This window comes from Neopsephotus bourkii, unplaced genomic scaffold (genome assembly GCF_033783945.1).
Source record: "Neopsephotus bourkii isolate Nb327-2 ecotype Australia unplaced genomic scaffold, CSIRO-AGI_Nbou_v1 NB_659, whole genome shotgun sequence".
Taxonomy (NCBI): domain Eukaryota; kingdom Metazoa; phylum Chordata; class Aves; order Psittaciformes; family Psittacidae; genus Neopsephotus; species Neopsephotus bourkii.
In genome coordinates, this window is record NW_026901158.1 from 5,380,425 (window position 1) to 5,399,609 (window position 19,185).

General features: G+C 41.9%; 1 protein-coding gene across 17 annotated transcripts in view; it reads left to right on the forward strand.

Annotated features, from left to right (window-relative positions):
• Positions 1-19,185, forward strand: part of FNBP1 (formin binding protein 1) — a 92,007-nt gene that overhangs the window by 48,803 nt on the left and 24,019 nt on the right. For all 17 annotated transcript variants that reach the window (XM_061352771.1, XM_061352754.1, XM_061352755.1 and 14 more), the window contains exons 5-8: positions 192-254; positions 985-1,089; positions 13,736-13,864; positions 14,810-14,956. In XM_061352771.1, the coding sequence (XP_061208755.1) occupies positions 192-254; positions 985-1,089; positions 13,736-13,864; positions 14,810-14,956 (444 nt within the window). The remainder of the gene's footprint in view (positions 1-191; positions 255-984; positions 1,090-13,735; positions 13,865-14,809; positions 14,957-19,185) is intronic.

Genomic DNA, 19,185 nt, shown 5'->3' on the forward strand with positions numbered 1-19,185 from the left:
TATAATGGATGCAAATATACATCTGCAGCCTGCTGAGGCATCAGATACTCATCATACACCTGCTCAATTCCCCAGCGTTGCAGAACACAGCTGCCAGAAGCATTGCTGCTTTTTCTGCAACTCCTTGAGCATAATTGACTGTTTGTTCTTTTGTCATTCAAAATGTTTGCTTCTTCTCTTTTTCTAAACAGCACTTCCACGATGGCAGAAAGGCACAACAACATATTGAAACTTGCTGGAAACAACTTGAAGCAGTAAGTGCAAACTTCCTTAGATAGCACATTTAAGTCATTTTTATACTATTTTCATGGAGATGGTTCCAAATGTTATATTTGGAATTGCAAGGGTGTATGGATAAGAACTGTAGAAATGGGATATGTCAAACTTCACTGTCTTAAATACACTGGTAGACACAAAAAAGCTTGGTTTAATAGCATATTTGGCTTTCTGTGGGATTTATGTCTATCATGAGTAGCATTTCATTTGATATGACTTGAAAAGTGTGCTAAGCATTGCTGGAAATGTGAAGTCCCTGAGGGTGCTGTTCAGCTGTAAGCTGAATAGCTTCATACTGCGTGAGGAAATGGAACGAGACCATCTCTTGAGTGAGATGCTGTTTCTCAAAAGTAAATACATTGGAATTGTCATTCATATGATGAATAAAAAGTGAGACTGTATGTGGAGGGAAGGATAAAGGAAGGGGACATCAGAAACAAAAAGTCTGACTTGTAAATGTATGGATCTTATTAACTCCCCTGTGCATTATAAAAATGAGGGAGTTAAGTGTAGGGAGGAAGTGATCTTGCCTACAAGAGCAGGAGAAATGGCAACAGGGGAAACCATGAAATACTAATGATGTTGGTAGAATTAAGCAGCCTGAAGAACAGGCTAAACTGACATACAGTTTAGGGACAGGTATAGATTTCAGGTAGATTTTGGTATTGTTTCTTTCCCAGAATGAAGGTTTCTATTTTTCCTTTCCAGAGTAAAAGGCGGTTTGAGCGTGATTGCAAAGAAGCTGATCGAGCACAGCAGTATTTTGAGAAAATGGATGCTGACATCAACGTTACAAAAGCAGATGTTGAAAAGGTAAGCCAAAGGGTGGAGAGGCTGTTTGTAAATAGATTTGATGGGTTTAGCTCCTCACTCCCGCTGGTAGGATAAACCCTCTGGGGCTTAATGCTTCGTGTACAGTCTGTAGGGTAATTAAAAATAGAGAGATCTTTGCAGAGACCTTGATCTGCATAAAAATTCTAAATGGATACAGTCAGTTTTCTTCAGTAGGTGATATTGAAGTTTAGCTGTTGTGGCTCTAAATGAGTTTATGCAGAATAAGCTTTGTCTAATCCCAGATTGTGACACAGTTGAGTCTGGGGGCTTTCTGGGGGGTGCTTGCAGTTACCACACATTGTCAGTGCTCTGATCCAGGTAGAAATTAACTTCTGCCTTCTGAGCAACACTTTGAAGAGGTCCCGATGTCACTGGTTGCAATGAAGTGTGACCAGGATTGTTGTTCCTGGTGCTAGGTTCACAGCAGGGCACATCTTGATGTTATGCAGAATCCTGGAATCCATGCTTGTCACAGATGGCATGTAGCTTTTATTTTTATGTCTGAGTTCCTGCCTGGTTGCAGAGTCATTTGTGGCTTTTTATCCATTAAACTGGTGCTTAATTTTAAATATGTATTGCTGTTTCAGCATATCTGTCTTGAAATATTTTCTTTCTTTAGTTTGATTCAGGATTGGATGTGCAGAAGGATGCTTGAAGTTTAAGTGTTGAAGTCCAGTGATGCACTTTGTAACTGAAGGAAACAATGGAGAGAAAGTGTGCTTAAGTTGGTTCTCTTTGGTGTTACACATCTGCTCAGAAAATGCAGTAAGGTCAATCAGGAGTACCACATTACAATATGTAAGGGCAGTTTTGTATTAAGTCATATAGGTAGAAAATAGCCAGAACATTTGAAAAGGTTTGTTTCTTAAGAAAAGACAAGGAAAAAGAGCTGAAGCTTAAAATATACCAAACATTTTGTTGCAGGGATAGGAAAGGAAACTGAATTATAGGTAAGGAATCTGTTCCAGTCCAAGATAGCCCCTGTAAAATGCAGCTTTTGCTCTTCAAGAATTGTTTTTCATTCTATTATCAGTTAATTCCATCCTGGGAAGCTATCAAATACAATTTTTTCTTTACATCTATGTGATCTTAAGATGCTTCTAATACACTGAGCATCCAGGAGGTAGCAGATAGCATCAAGGATGCTGTTAAAAATGAGGACAGTAAATGAATAAGCAGCTCAGAAAACATCCCCAAAGTGCTATTGCACATCAAAGGAAAAAATACCTCTGTGGTCTTGTAATTTGCTTAGCTATTAGTTGTAAATTCACCATGCAGATTTGATCCTTTGTTGCCTTCTGGATTTGCCGGAACACTCCACAGATGAATGCCGGCTTGTTACAGATATAACACCACATGTAGGTTTTTCTGACAGAGGCAGATCATCTCTGCTTTATCTGTGTAAAGTGGTTTTAGAATACAGGGGGTTTTTATAGATAAAATTAGGACTTGCCCTAGATTCAAAGCTGAGGCCATGTCAAAGGAAAGCAGAGGCCTGAGTTTCCTTAGTTCTGCATCCTTTCGTAAACCTTTCCTTTCCAGTAAGAGTGAAAGGCTGTGTATTAGCAATCTGATAGCATTAATTCTGGGAATCAATCCCTACCCTGCTGTGGGGGGGAAGGGAGCTTCCCTTCTAAATTTCTCTAACTTTTTATTATATGCATTTGTTAGTTATAGTGAAATGAGGCTTACTGGTATCTGTTGCAGTTTTGTGTTGGCTAATCTCAGGAGAAGGCATTGGTCGGCTTTCCCATCAGCGGGGTAGATGGAGAAGGAAAAGGTTATCAAAACGAGTGGAATGTGAAATAATATTACTGAACAGAGAGAACAGTGTTTTCCAAGTGCATGTGTTAGGCCGGGTTCATCCATGTCAGGCTGTGAATAATGCGCTTTCTTTGCTTCCCTCTGCCCGTGTGACTGGGACCGCTCTGACATAACTCCCCAGTGCAGAATAGGACATTGTTGGACCCAACGCTGCTGCCAGGGCAGCGCTCACCAGCTCGCTCCAGGGACATGCAGAAGCTGCTCAGCTTCCAATGGAGCAATCTGATGACATTCACCTCCTCCTTCTATTGCAGAGGTTCCGATTTCTCTTGCCCCTTATGGGTTGGCTGCTGCACTCCTGTTCTCAAAAGCTCCCAGAACTCTGTCTGGCCAGGAAAGCAGACAGTTTGGCTGTGTTCAGAGCCAGTGCTATTCACTTTGGCGGAACAAGACGCTCTTCAAGCAGTGGAATCAGTTGCCCTCATTTCTTCAGCTCGAGATTGACACCTTGGCTACTTTAGCTTGTACCTGCAAACATGAGCAGACACTAGAGCTATTTTTTTTCATCTTGCATTATAGAGTACTGGAATTAAAATTCAGCAGTGATCACAATGACCCATACAATCAAAAGAATGTATAGCAGCAATTCCCTAATGCACCTAAAGTTTAGGCTGTATGAGGCTCTGAAGTCTCTCAGTATTTCAGTCCTTTTAGCCTTTGACAAATGCAGCAGCAAACGCTGTGATGGAGCTGTGAACTACCAGCACTTACAATCTTGCCTAAAGGACAACTCTTGCTTCTATGCCACTAGTCTGCTTACTCCTAGCAAACTGTTACTTTCTTCCTTATTTCTCCAGGACTGTTTTGTGCAGGGCCTCAGCTGTGTGCTCAGTGGCAGGGCTGGATATGGAATATGGGTCCAGACTATTCCTGTAGGACCATCTCAGATTCAGTATGCAGAGGGCACATGCCTTCTGTGCTGCTTCTGTGGCCAGGATGGGCTCAGTCATCTTTGCACCAGCCAGTCTGGTTGTTGATCTCTGTGAGAGCAGGGTGTTGAGTTTTGTTTCCTTCAATCTCCTTTTTTGGTGGCAGGAACATGGAGCAAAGCTGTGTTCAGTCTCTGCAGTGGTCAGGGTCTTTATGCAGGAGCCACAGGAGAGTGATTTGGGTCCCTGAGCCCCTTTCCTGCGTTTGCTTGAACCTCTTAAATCACTGGCAGCTGATGTATGCAGAGAGATGTTGAACTGCAGCAGAAGGTGCTGGTTTTGTCAGTTCAATTTAGCAAAGTCTGGGTAGGAACTTACTGGGTCACAGAAAGCTGTACTGTGAAAATAGCCTTATAAACTTAAGTTAATGCTTAGTAAATAGCAAGTTGCTGATGCCAGTACCGGGAAGCCTCGTAGGTATCACCGTAAGCTTCAGCGTCACTTGGATCGTGGTGGGATGTGAGCTTTAAAGCTGTTCTCATTCAAAAACCACAGTGGAGCTGCTTCAATTTTTTGACCATTTGGGGAAGCAGTCTGTGGCTCCAGCACAGAGCTGGTGTACATATAAGGAAGCGCACTATTGTTTGTTCCTTCTCTTTAGAGCTGCAATCACTAAAGAACTGACATCTTTATGGGATAAAGTGGTACCCAATGGTGCCTTTGCAGACTTGTAATAAGGAGGAAAAAAACTCCCAGCACTAAGCTGGGTTTTCTAAAGGTTTATTTTCAAAGTAGACCTTGACAGAACCTGTTTTTAAAGGGGAAGTGGCTGAGGCCAACCATGGGAGGGGGTGAATGCTTTGCCTCTTGATTTGCACAGCAGTTGAGGGGAAGGACAGCGGTTTGAGGTACCTGCTTTGCTTTTGTATTGGTGGTGTCTTAGGGACTAATTTTGCCATAAAACAGCTTCAGCTTTGAGCAGTAAAAACTGAGCTGTGCCTGAGTTGCCAGAACTGCTGTCCTGAAGTCAGGGCTCGTCACCTTGTTCTGGGTTTTGTTCCTTTTATGTTAGGAAGGTTCCACTTGTGTGGTATCGAGATAAATGCAAGAGTGGTATGGATTGAGAAAGTAGTAGTAATAGATTTAGAAAGACATAAAGTGCAAATTTAACCTTAACTCTCGTAAGTGAAGAAGCTTCAGACATTGCTAAAAAAATGCCAAAACCCACTCTTTTGTGTTGCTGTGGGTTTTTGATTCATCTTTAGGAAGTCTTCAGCCTGCTCCCAGAAAGGATGAGCCTGTAGTAAGATCTTTTTCTGGATCCTGTGATATTGAGACATCTTTTCTGGGGCAGTGGGGTTTTCCTTCTGAATTTGCTTTCTTACATGCTTACAGCAGCTTGAGGTTGTTGCAAGTTGGCTGCTAGTTTGAAATCAAAATTACTCCAAAATTATCCAAAGTTATATCTGAAATTATTATTACAGAGTTGTCATTCCTTCCTTCCTTCTTCTCTGCCCAGTCCCTTTTCATATCTAAAAGCAATGAAAAAGTTGATGGTTCTATTCCTGTGCTGAAATATGTACAAGTTTTAGATGTACTGGCCTTTTTTTGGTTTGTTTTGGTTTTGAACTGGAAAAATTGAGGGAAATGGAAGTGACCTCAAGCTCATTGCAATCTCTAGCAGCCTCCCCTGGTGCTCTGCAGCTTTCAGATCAGGTTATGTCTGCTCTACCCAAGGTTTTTGGAGTCCTAGAATAGTTTAAGATTTGCATAAAGGCATAAAACCTTGTAATACAATACCACGATGACATTAATTCTCTAGTCTGTAAATAACTGCAGAGAGATGCTCGTGTTTCACACTTGAAGTTGTATTTTCTCCTCTTTTCTTATGCCCATATTCCCTGCGTGCCCTCCATCAATTTAAGTGCAATGTAAAGAGTCTGTATCTCCTCCACAGAAGACACGTCCACTTAGATTGCCCTGGGTAGTCATGAGTTGAATCACTGGCACAGTCTTACTGATCACATGTAGAAATACTGCTACTTGGAAACTGGAATAAGCTGATCTTCCTGCCTGTGCAAACGCTGTCAAGTGGTAAACTGCTTTTCCAGCCTGCAGGCCGCTGCACTGCAGGACACAAATCTCCTCATTGAGTTTACAAATCCTTACAGTGAAGGTTGCATTCAGCTGTTTTAACTTGAGCTCTGCAGAAATCTCTGCTCTGTGTTTCAGCCCTGTCCTGCAATACATCATTTGCAGCATACTTTGTTGGAACAGCACTCGGGTCACAACAGAGCCGGATGCAGCGTGCATCACCGGAACCCCACAGAGGAACATCTCCAGCTTAGTGCTCTGTTGTCGCAATGTGCGTCATTGGGGCTTAGTCAGTGAAGACTGACTATCAGCCGTAACCTCTGGAGTGTAACCTGAGATTGTGGGTGCTTGCCTTCTGCACACCAGAACTACTTAATGGGCCTAGTTTCTCAGGAGGTGCAGAGCTGTCTCCCCAGTGACAGTAGGATTTGTTATATCCTGTCTTCTCTGAACCTCGAGGCACCTTTTGGAATAGTGAACTTATCAGCATTTGGAAAATGTAGTGCCATGTAGAGGTAATGTTAGAAGGTAGACAAGCTCCACGGTGTTTGTGCCATTAGGATGGCAAGTACTGCAGTGACTGGTTCCAGAGGGTTTGTTTTTCCTGTATTCTGCTATGACTTGATAAAGTGCAGCAGCAGTGAAACACACAGGCAAGCTGCATAAGGCTCAGTCCTGACATAGTGCAAGAAGGCCTGTCCTGTGCATTTCTTACTTGGGAGTTAGCTATTGCATAAGATTTTCCCATTCTTTGTGTGCTGCTTTTGCTTCACAGATGGAACTGTATCAACCCTTCTGTGTCTTTGCTTGTGACGTGGGTCAAATCTCCCATCAATTCAAGTGCAGTCTTTTCTTGGTAATGTGATGTAAGGCCATTAGATTCACACTAATGTTATTCCTCTGGGTTATGCAGACCCCAAGCTCCTTCCTGAACTGCTTCCTTCCTAATGGATGATGCAGTGTGTGAACACGGGAAGTCCCTCAGGACAGTAATTTGTGTTTCTGGAATAGTGAGCCTTGTTTACAACCTGCTGTCTGTGACATTCTGCATATAGCAGCTGTTTCCCTTTTGGAATCCTGACTAATGGAAGTATGTTGATTTCTAGACAATAAGGAGTTAATGGTGGCAGCAGGAATGGCTGGAGAAGTATCCATGTATATCCCCTTCATACATTGCATTTGGTGTTGAGAGATCAAGGATAAGAAGTAACAGGCAGTGTAAGATAAAGAAATCCATCTGAGTTTATATTTCCTCTTAGCAGTACTCCTCTGCAGTAATGCTCTCCCTAGCAATCTGGCTGAGTTTTGTAACAATACAACCCTGTTGGGAGGTAGATTGCTAAAGGAGCAAACAAGTTAGGGAGGAAAAGGGGGTGTGGAGGGGAGGCTTAAGAGCAGTTTTGAATTAAGGATCAACTGCAGTTTGAATCCAGGTAGACAATATCTGCCGCTTGCCCCACATCAGCTGAGGAAGTGACTTTGTAGATGATCAGGTTTGTCAAGCACAGTTTGCCCCTGTGCTGGCTTTTCCCAATCATGTGCTTGATTTGACTTGTTACAGCTGCAGGAGGATTTGTTCCATAACTTTCCCAGGGACAAGAGTCCCTTACAGAGTAAGACTGATGTGCCTATAGTTTCCTGGATCTTCCTTTAAACCCTTCTTGTAGATGGGGGTGACCTTCACCTTTTTCCAGTCTTCTGGGATGCCCCCCATCTCCATTCTCCATAATCTGTGTGAAGTTATGGCCTCGCAATGACATCAGGCAGCTCTCTTTAACACCCTTAGGTGGATATGGTCAAGACCCATTGATTTGTAGAGGTCAAGCTTCTAATGATAGTTCATGTGCCAGCTCCTCACTCACTGATGGCGAGTCTGTGTTTGCATCAACCTGTATTTGTGTTCCCAAGGCCTGGGGCTCAGCAGTGCTCACAGGGACAGAGGCAAAGAAAGTGTTGAGAACCTCTGCCTTTCCAGCATTGATGGTGACCAATTCCCCTCTCCTGTTTAACAGTGGCAAATATTTTCCTTCTGTTTCTGCTTGGTAACTAACTGAAGATGTAACTGAAGACCTCTTTCTTTAGTTTTTGACATCTATGGCCAATTTCAGTTGGAGCTGAGCTTTTGTTTTTCTGACTGCATCTCTGCATGCACTGAGCTTGTAGTTCTTGATGGGTATTTGTCTACGCTTCCATCCCTAATATGCTTCTCTTCTGATTTTGAGCGAACTCAGAAGCTTGCTGTTAAGTCAAGGGAGTCTCTTGTTCCACAGTGTGTTGTACCTATAAAGTCAGGCTTTAATGCTAACAGATTCATGTGGGTAACTTTGACCCTGATGATCCACTCTGCACCGGTTGTGTTTGTAAATTCTTTCTTGGAGAGAGATGACTAGAGCTGTGCCCAGTATTCAAAGTATGAGCTAAGCCATCTATTACACATACAATCCTGAAATAATTTCCATTGTTTATTCAAGAAAAAAATTCCATTATTTATATTCAACATTTACATATATACACCACAGAATTGAATTGCCTCTGTAGTACAACTAACCAGATCTCCAGAAATCATTTAAACCACTGCTGTGACCTCGCTCAAGTCCACATAGCCTCTGATCTCCCCCTGAACACCACCTTCTGTTGTAATAAGGCTTTTCTTGGGTATCCTCATGGGACTGCATTGCTCTGAGCTGGATGTTAGCAGGAATTTACAGTTTGGTCACTCAGAGTTTGGATGTTCAGTATTCATGACACGAGAATGGCAGTGCAAGGAGAGAAACATTTTGATTCAAGGCACAGTTATTCCACATGGGTGCTGGAGCTGGATGCTGAGAGGTGCTTCTCGGGCACGTGTCCCTGTGCACACGCTGCTGTTCTCAATTCTTATGGAAAGGTCCTTCTGTTACACAACATTTAGACTGCTCTGAGCACTTTGCAGACCAAATTGAGGTGGTTGCTTGGATGTGATAAAAAAGACATGGAGATACTTGTTTTATGCATGGAAAATGCAGCACTGAAATCTGTACAAGGGAGTCTGCGGCAGAACTGAGGTCCAAAGCCAAGGAACTGAAGTCCTGGGCTCATTCACTTAATTAAATTTCAAGTAAACTCTATCTGCCAGGCTCCATTAATCAGCAAGAACCATCATGTTGCAGGACTGGTCCTATGAGTATAGAGCTGACACAGTTAGGGGAGTCCTTGTTGAGCCTTGTGCGACGTGCTTGCTGTGTTACTGTCCCAGCTCCATTAAACTCGGTTGTTTTTCTTGTCAGAGCTTTGTTGGTATTCTGTTGCTTTGATGTATCTCTTGTTAGTGTGTACTTCTCTAGTCTGGCAGAATTATGTGCAATGCAACTGCACCAGATAACAGTTCCTGTGATGTGTGATGCTTTCCCATCCCCTGCCAGCAATTTGCTTATTGTATATTATATTCAGCCAGAGGATTTCAGGGATCCATAGATTCTCAGATTATTTTCTAATGTTAAAAGGATTTTTCTCCTTGGATTTTTTCCCCTTTGTCTGTTTTGCACCCCTCATTCTATCTCCTTGCTTTCAGGAAAGCAAATTTCCAAACCTTTTTCTGCTTGCCAGTTCAGAGAAACCAAACTGGTTATTGTAAAATAGTAAACAGCAGAGCTCAATTCGGAGGCTATGTAAATGTAAGCCTGAAACCCTGGCTGCGTTTTGAAGTCCATGGCAGAATTCCCACTGTTGTTACTGATTCTGCAAACACTGCCAGCGTTGCTTCTGGTGGTGCTGGTGCCTGCTCGTAACAGAGCGTAGCGATGTCAGGTTTGCATGGAGGGAAGACCAGAGCCTGCAGCTTGAAAACTCTGTGAGCAATTGAAAGCATTCCTGAAATTGGTGAAGTGTTTCTGAGTCTGCCTTTATCATTAAGCTATTTTGAAGGGATTGGGTAGCTGAGATGGGGGCAGGGATGACTTTTTTGTGTGTGCACTTTAAGCTGATCTTGGATTTACCAAAGACAGTTCAGTGTTGGCAGGCAGTGGCCTGGCAGTGATGCATCTCACATGGTGTCTGGGTTGAACGAAAAAGGAGGGGTGGGGAAAGAATGGGAGAAAAGAGAGAAGAAAGAAAACTACACCAGAGTTTTGACTGGAAACTGCCATTCTGGACACGAGCAACTGCTGAGAAGTTGAACTGTTCCACTTAGTGTGGATCAGCTGAATAGCAGCCAAAGCTTTTTTTTCTGCCCTTTTCAGTTATTCATATCACTCCCACCATAACAGCCTCGAGGAGCTGCATTTTTTGTCTGTGTAAACCCAGAAGACAGTGTGTCTATTGACCCCCTTGCTGTTTCTGGAATGTGTCTTAGAAAATTGTTCTCAGCAAAATATCCTTCATTCTTTTCAGTACTGGAGACTGAAACGGCAGAAATTGTACTTAAAAATTTCTCCTACTCCGAATCACCAGTTGTCTTTGATATCAAACTGGATTTAGGGGGAAAATGTGCATGCAAGTTACCTACACAAAGGTATTTCTTAGATGCTCATAAGAGGCAGCATGTAATGCAGAGCAGCTTGCTGACATTTACTCACACTTTCAGAGCCCACAGTACCCATCTTAAAGATGGCCAAAGGACTGATTTCAGATCAGTATATAAAGTTTTACTAGTCCTTCATGTTTGCAAGGACTGTGGAGAATGAGATGACCTTGTTCTCCCTTCCCTTCAAGAAAGGAGAGGATCTTTTGTTGCATTCCATGTACCATTCTTACCATGGAGTATTCCAGCAGGTTGTAGAACATCTGGATCATTGTTTCATGTGTGGCGCTGGAAGCGGGAGTTATGCTCACTCATCCCTGCCCAGTTAAAGGAGAATGTATGTTGACTGAAAGCTGCCTCTTACATCTAAAGTCATGGTCTGGTTTAGAGACCAATTATTCCAAAGCCTTTCCAGCCGAAAAACAAAACTGTTCAAAGCAAATAATGTAATATTAATTCTAAAAAAATCCCCCAAAATTACCTTCTCCGAAGCTCTCTGCATGCACAAGTGAGCGGGAAAGGTGGCAAAAACTGGTTCTCTGGAAAGCTCAACTATAAATTACTCCTGAAATAGCTCCTGTGATTCTGTGCAGCTTCAGGCCACTGTGTCCATTACTCTGAATGTGAAGCTTCACGTCACCAGCCCATTTGTACCATCCTGTCCTTCAGCAGAGTGCAGGAACCAAGCTATGAAATACAGTTCTGTTACTCTTATCAGCATCACTTTAGTTTTAAGTGACATACTCAAATGAAGTCATAATAAAAAAATTAGCCCTTTTAAAAGTATTTTTAGTTTAAGATCCAAATACCTCAGTGGAAAAATATTTGAACTGTGTTTGAAGCTTGCCAAATGCATTAAGTGACCTGGAGAAACAAAGCATCACTGGGGCACTCATAGAAAAATTCTTGGGTTTGGAATGTTCCCAATTTTACTTACTCATTTAGGACTAGTTCAGATTGTTTTGGAAACCAAGCATCTACTCCTGTATACATTTAGCTCTGAGTTCCTTTGCTCATGTCCAGCCAAAGAGCTTGCTCATGAGTACAAGCTCCGATGGCTTCATGTTTGCTGGATCTGCCTGGAAATGTGGAATAATGGATTTCTTGTTTTTCTGCTTCAACAAGGGAGTCAAGGGACAAATTCCTGAGGTGCATTACCCCAGCTGTATGAGTGGGACTGAGGCTGGTGGAGAAGCTGGCGCAGACAATGGGTAGATGAAGAGAATGGGCCTCACAAATGGATATTGATCCATAGCAGCTGGAGCTTGAGGGAGGGATTGGGAGCTGAGTGTACATTACTCTTCAGCTGTCCACCTTGCCACGGCTTTGTTTTGCTGTTTGTGGTACAAAGGCTATCTTGATTTCTGCTCATTTAATGTAGCTATCTATGAGTGTATGGGCGATAAAGTTTAATAAGCTGTATAGCACTTGGGCAGAAAAAGGATTGATATGGCTTGTTGGAATTTCATTGCAGCACATAAATACATCCTGAAGTGATATATACATCCTTTACAGGAGTTAGTGCACAGTTTAAACTCCTGGGGAGCAGGCAAAGTCTTTTACTGAATTTATTTGGTTATACTCAGTCTTTTCCATTTGGTGCTACTGTTTCATCTCCTGTTACACACTCAGTGCCCAGCGTTTTCTCACTGCACTTGAATTATTACCATAGAAAGAATATGAAGGGGACCTAGGAAATTCCTACCATTGACTGTGCTTGCGAAAGAAATAGCTGATCTGAGGTGAAATAAATTATTAGGTGAGTTGTGTGAGCTGGACAGATGGGAGTGAAGCCTATTTCTTTTCAAATTGAGATTTGAAACCTTCTGGCAGAATTTGTTGCCTTCCAGTTATGATTACTAAAATGTTCCATGATTTGGTATTTCATGGATTTATTGTCAGGAAACTATTGTCTGCTTGGAACAGTTCAAAGACTAACCCCATTCCGAACTGTTTTTTAATGGGAGCCCTCTTAAAATACACTGAAATCATTTGGTTTCTCTGAAACACCCCAAATTAATTGAAAATAAATAAAATAACCCTTTTCTTAAAGTGGCTGTTCTGAAATTGAGGAGGTGATTGGAACCCAACACTTTCTGAACATTCACAATTCAAGGCTAGGTTGGCAATGGAGGGTGGGTGCCTGAAAAATGAGTGTGAACTGAGGATAGTTTACATTTACAAAGCCAAGTCCTGGTCTCACATCAGTCAATGAGAGAGCTCTCACTGGAGCAAGCATTTGGTCCCCAGACATGGGGCACATGGAAAGGGAGCAGGGTGAGAGCACAGCTCCAGCTGGGTGAATGGAAGGTGGGAAAGAGGGGAGCTTCAGCCAGAGAATGAAGATGTAGGAAGGGAAGAGAAGGAAGAGTCTCTGTATGAAGGCCAACAGCAAGGAAGGAAAAGGCAACTAAAATCAACCAATGGGGTAGGCAGTGAAGGAATAAAGCTGGGCAGTAAAGCAGATAACAGAGGCCTTGGGAAGCAGAACTGAAAGGGGAGGAATCTGAAAATATAAAAGGGTCACTTGGGGACAGATTGTTCCAGGGAAAGAAGTGAGGTTAATAGCCCAGTGCTCTGCTATGCTGGGTAGCAAATCATCCATGTGGGTAAAAATAGAGAGGGAGTCGTGCCTCAGCTGCTCCTCAGGCTCCCCTTTCCTTGTGCACTCCATGCCAGCGCTATTCAAGGAAGTGTAAATCAAGGACGTTGCAGAGAGCACAGTGGGAGCCTGAGTTGAGGTGTTTTGTCATGATTATGTGAAATAACACGAAACCAGGTTGGTTTCTTGTCACTGACCTCCCCCCCAAATCCTGCTAGGCAACAGGTAAGTAGTTTATTAACAAAAAGCAGATGCCATCCAAACGGGGATATGGTGGAGCAAGACTTGTGTGCCTGTTAAGTGGGCTAGTAAAGGGGCAAACTTGTTTGTGTGTTACATGCAGTATGGGCAGAGGTTGTTAGTGTGTTGTAATCCAAGAAAAGAACAGCAGCAGTGTGCACACTGCAGGCTTATGGTGGACATAGAACCATAGAGTGGTTTGGGTTAGAAGGAACCTTAAAAGCTCATCCAGTTCCAGTCCCCTGCCGCAGGCAGAGATACATTCCACTGGACCAGCTTGCTTAAAGCCCCATTGAACCTGGTGTTGAACACTGCCAGGGATGACACATTGACCAACTCCTTAAAAAATCATGAGTGAAACAAAAGCTGAACTGTTCAGAGACCCATGTGCTAACATTCCTGTGCTGTCTACTGGTAAGGATAGTAAGACGAGGAGTAACACAATGCAATCTCTTTTCATGTGCTATAAATTCTATATTTCTTTCGGCATTTCTTTAGGCAAGACAGCAGGCCCAGCTGCGACATCAAATGGCAGAAGACAGCAAAGCAGAGTATTCTTCCACTCTACAGAAGTTCAACAGTGAGCAGCACGACCATTACTACACACACATACCACACATTTTCCAGGTAGGGGTCACTGGCACTACTCATAAGGTAGCTCATAATCTTTTGGTAAGAACAGAGGGGCATATTGCATATTGTTTCATTTCTATGACCCTGTCTTTTCTTTTTTGGTGATTTTGGTCAGTATTAGCAAATTTTGCATGCATTTTACCAACCTGAGAAATTGAGAGTTTGGTAGAATAAATTGTCCCTTTCTTTTAGAGTAGATACCAACTAATCAGTAATAAATGAGGAAGGTGACATTGAATTGGCATGACAGATTACGATCATTTTTGGAATCCTCACAATCTTGCTCTGTTAAACTCGTGTCCATGCAGCTGGGGAATGAGAGCATTATTTGCATTGTTGGGGCAGGAGTCAGCTGGGCATCATTACATCTGTAAAGCCTCACAGCCCTTTATAACCTGTGTTCAAATCAGACTTCACAGATGTTTAAATATAAACCACAATACTCCTGCAGTAGTGAATGTCAAAGGGTTTAATGTTGATTATGTCTTAGTGGATCTAAAGAAAGACTGTAGAGAGAGAACAGAGCTGTCACATTTACACTGACTTGACAGTCTGAGTTTGTGCTTGTCTGAACCAAGGAAGATTAATGTAGTACAGCAGAAGTTCTATATGACTGTTCCATTGTAATGGTTCATGAGCATCAAAAGTGGAAAATAAAACCTCTTTAAGGGAGAAAATGTCACATGCTTGTCATCTGATATCAAATGATTGATATTTGCATACCAAATACACGTTTTCTTATAACTGGAACTCCTAAGTTAAATAGACACCTCCTTTTTCTTCATGGTATTTTCAGCCAAGTGTCTTGAGATAACAGCTGCTCTGGTTTGTTCTCAAGTATGTTTAAACCATGAACTTTAAAGGATGCTGGGTAAAAGAATTGGTTGAAACTGTGAAGTTAATCTTGATATTTGATCTGAATGAAATGTGATGTTTTAGAAAATACAAGAGATGGAGGAAAGAAGAATTGTGAGGATAGGTGAATCCATGAAAACTTTCGCAGAGGTTGACCGCCAAGTGATCCCTATCATTGGGAAGTGTCTGGATGAAATAACAAAGGCTGCAGAATCAATTGATCACAAGAATGTAAGTGTTTAGATTCTTGGTTTTCATCTTTACTATTGATCACACAATATGGATTCTTAAATCCTGGGTCCAGGCTGCTGCACAGAAGCTTTATAGTCAAAGAACTAAAACAAAGCACAGCTTCTCGTCCCAAGCTGCTTTGTCTGAGGCAGGATGTGTTCAGGTTGTCTCCCAGATCTGCTTAACACCCAGAAATGCTTCTACTGCAACACTTTTTGGTTTTCAACCTATATTTTTTTCCCTTTCAGCAATATTTTTTCCTTTTACTAGGATAATTCACTTTTGAAATGCAGTAATTGGAAAACAGGCTTCTGTGTAGAATAAGGAAGATGGTGGACATAATTCCAGATAACTAATCATCAGTTCGTATTCAGAGGATTCTAATAGTCAGAAAACTGAATGTTGCAGAACTGTCTTCATTCCAGTTAAGTTTATAATAGTGGAGATATTTAAAGTATTGGCTACATAAATTATTGCAAGCAACTCTCAAAATGTCTGCTTTACTGTAAGATCTCTTTGCAGAGTTGAGGTATGCTAGCAGTCTTTAAACGAGCTCTCATAAATCTTGATTTGTGCACATCACTGTAGGAGTAAAAAGAAGCCTTCCTGATAAAAAGGCCGATAAAGAGTTCAGTTGAGCTTCCTGATGTACAGTAACCACAAGGGCAAATGTGTTTTCTATTTTGTTTTCAGAGTGGTGTACTCCCTTTGTAAATGAAGTCTCTGCTTGCTCTTTCAGCCCTTCTCATGGATCACATTAGTGCTTCAAATACAAACAGCATGTGTCTTGCTGGCTGTTCACATTTCCCATACATCTCTTTCACTGGAATCTTTTCTGAGCTATTCAGTGCTCAGAGCCTGGAGACTACCATTAATTGGCAGCATAGGCCTGAGGCTGGAGTTCTGAAATTAATCCACTGCTTTCTGCTCAGCAACTGCTCTCACAGAGAGCAGCTTAGGAAAGTAAAGAATCTGAAAATTACCTTTTCAGGGTGGGAGAAGGGGATTTGGGGCACAAATTCCCATGTTAGAACAATGTACACTTCCGGAAGTACAGCTTTTGGTGGTGAAAATCATACTGGGGAGATTCTGACCTAAAACTATACTCTGCCTGAATCTTCAAGTGAGCTCTTAGCAAACCACCCAAGGCTTAAGCTGGGTATTTGAATCACTGTGAATTTTATGTTCCAATCAGTCTCTCTTGCACACAGACAAGTCAGATTGATGCCTCTTGTGCACCAGTAAGACAGTAGAATATGGTGCCTTTGAGCATCAATCTCCTGTAAACACCCTGGTAACGAAAATGTATTTAACCAAATTTGTTATATCTGAACAATTACAAAGGGTTTAGAAGGCTTTGGCTGGAAACCAGTTCTGTCTATAAAGGGTTATGGTTTTTTAAATATCATCTAGGATTACTTTTTTTCATCTCCAGAACAGAACGTCCTGCTTGATAAAGGTAGTTAATAGGTGCACACAGCAATTTAAAAGCTGCATTTTCTATATTTACATGTAACATGCTGCTTTTGCCACTAATGCAGAGTGTGCCAGCAGACCTTTCCCATCTCACCCCTTAACGTTTGAGGAGGCAAGTTTGGGCTCTCTTAGGCTCGCATCAGGAAAGTTTCTCCTTTTCCTGGAAAGATTCAAATTGGAGGTTGTCTCCTTTACTCACTCATCTTTTCAAACTTGAGAAGCTTTGCCTAGGAAAATCAACTCGATCTGTGCTTTAGTCAGCCTTGAAAATGAGGTCAGATTCCAGGAAAGTTGAATTCAAGGACAGCTGGTGATAATACAGCCAGTACAATGGTGAGCAAAACCAAGAGCCTGCTGAGCAGGAAAAGCTTTGTGTGAAACTCTGGCCCACACAGACATGTGTTTCCCAGCTGGGAGGAGATCTCCAGGATCTGGTAATCATAAACAAAAGTACAGTATCACCAAACTGGCAATCTATAAGGTCTGACACTGTGACACTGACAGAAGGCAGTGATGCATTTGGGGTTCTTATTTAGCTGTTGGTATTCTTTGGTTTTATTTTGCCTTTTTCTACCCAGCTCTCACATACAGAGCTACTAAAGGGCAGAGATTCAATGAAAGCTCAGCTCTTTGTGCAGAAACTTCATTTCAGACACCAGGGCGTTAAATGAACAACCACAACTAATATAGATGTATTGGTAAGAAAGGAAAAGTAAGAAATGGGAGGAAACACCAATTCCAGTAACCTACTTCATGCACCAAATGTCAACTCTGGATGAAAGGATGTAAGAAACTGCAAGTTCTGCAGCATTTTTACTGTCAGTAGAATATTACCAGCTGATGGTAAAGCATTAACTGTTTAAAAAGGAAAAAGAAAGTAAGAGCAGCAGAACTTTGCATTTCATGTAGGTATCGTAGAGCTTTTTGATAATGAGTTTTTAGCTTTGGGTAGGTTCATTATAAACACCTGCCTATGAAGGTGTGGGGTTCCAGTGATACACTGTGGTTTCTAGCATAAGAATTGTGTTGTACAATAGTAAGGAAGGATGTATTTGTATAGGGGCTTTGAAACTGTGGAAGTACAGACTGCTAATAGGCTTCCTTTCCATGGCCAGCTCTGTGTTCCCTCTGTCTGTGGATGATGTGGGATTCTGGAAGATCACTTTTCTTCCAGGGCCTCTCTTCCATTGGGTAGTGTAAGAACCAGAATGATCTATGGGACAGGTTTAATACTTCTATGTTTTCTGCAGCTTAAATATTACAAAGCCTCATGTCTGCTTGCAAAACAGCCCATCTTTCAGGCTTAGTAACTAAATATGCAACTGTGTTAATAGGATTGCCTTATGCTCTCACTGAAGTGTATAGAGTTCCTGTAAAACTGTCTGGATTTAGCTGGGAATCCTGGTTAGCCCTGTGTTTTTAATGCCGTTATAAATATACTTCTTTCTCCTGTCCTGTTTCTGACAGCTCTGACAACCCAGAGGTCATGTTGTGCAAGGGTAAGCTGTAGTGACTGCTAGGTGAACCTGTGCAGAAGGCTCTAGGAGCAGATAAAATTAATTTGTTATGGACTTCCTTTGTTATGGAACTCCTGTTATGGAGTTCCTGTTATGACATTATCTCTGTGATATATGGAGCGTGCTGGCTATTTTTAACTCCATTGTAGTGGAAGGATGTTTTGGCTAAATGGAAGGAATGCTAAATTAAGAGGAAAAAAAGAAAAGCTCCATAGGATAAAATACCAATAGGGTATTCAATACAACCTTGTGTATGATTATAGTTTCTTTTCTTCCTTCTTCAGCTTGCTTTTATGGCTATTATTAAAATCTCTCCAAATGTTTAGATCTCAGGAAGTTTTAATGTTAAACTAGGATGAAATAGTGGAAAGTGTTGTTCTACCTGCCTAAAAGCTGTGTATGAGTTTCACAGTGTGCTTGACGGGTTGAGGATCTTAAACCTTCATTTCCTTCGTAATCCCATGAAGACTTTGCCAAAGCCTTTGGTGTATCTGTGTTTTGCTCAACGGAGCCTGGCCTCTGGATATGTTTATATCCCACTAGATTTCTCATGAGTAGCGTTTTACCTACAGCCATAAGCAGAATCTGTGAGATGCCCTCAAAGAAACAAGCTCATCCTTTTTATCTGAACATGGTGGTGATGCTCCTCCAGAGATTTGTGTGCTGTGGCACAGCTTTTCTAATGATCTTAGAAGTAAACTGTTAGAGCTGTATAACATAAAAAGCTCTCTTCCCAAGAAGTCAAGCAGGTGAGAAGTATATAAAAGTATCTTTGGTGAGTCCATTAGACTTAAATGCATTTTGGCAAGCTGAGGTCTGAATTTGTGTTTATGTGTAATTGTTTGTAGACGTGAAAAATGCTGTGTATCATTCTTGCCTTGATTTACTTTTTTCTGGGTCAAAAAAAGGAGCAAACCCACTATACACAGTATACATCAAGTATGTGTCTGGCTTGCATCTAGCACTCCCAGTAGGTGCCAAAGGGGACCATGGCTTTACTGACAGTGCCTGGAGTTCCAAGGTGCTGGGCTGCTTGAATGACCTTGGACTGCTCAGTTGTTAGGTAAAGTTTGTGAGAGAAACCCCTGCCATTAACTGCAGCTGAGTTCACAAGCACCAGCTTGTCACTCTGTGGCAGTGTGATCACTCAGAAGCTGCTTTATATAGAAGTATTGATTGGGACTTTCCACTAGTTTGCTTACAGCTGTGTGCCCAGCAGTTCTATACCTTAAATCT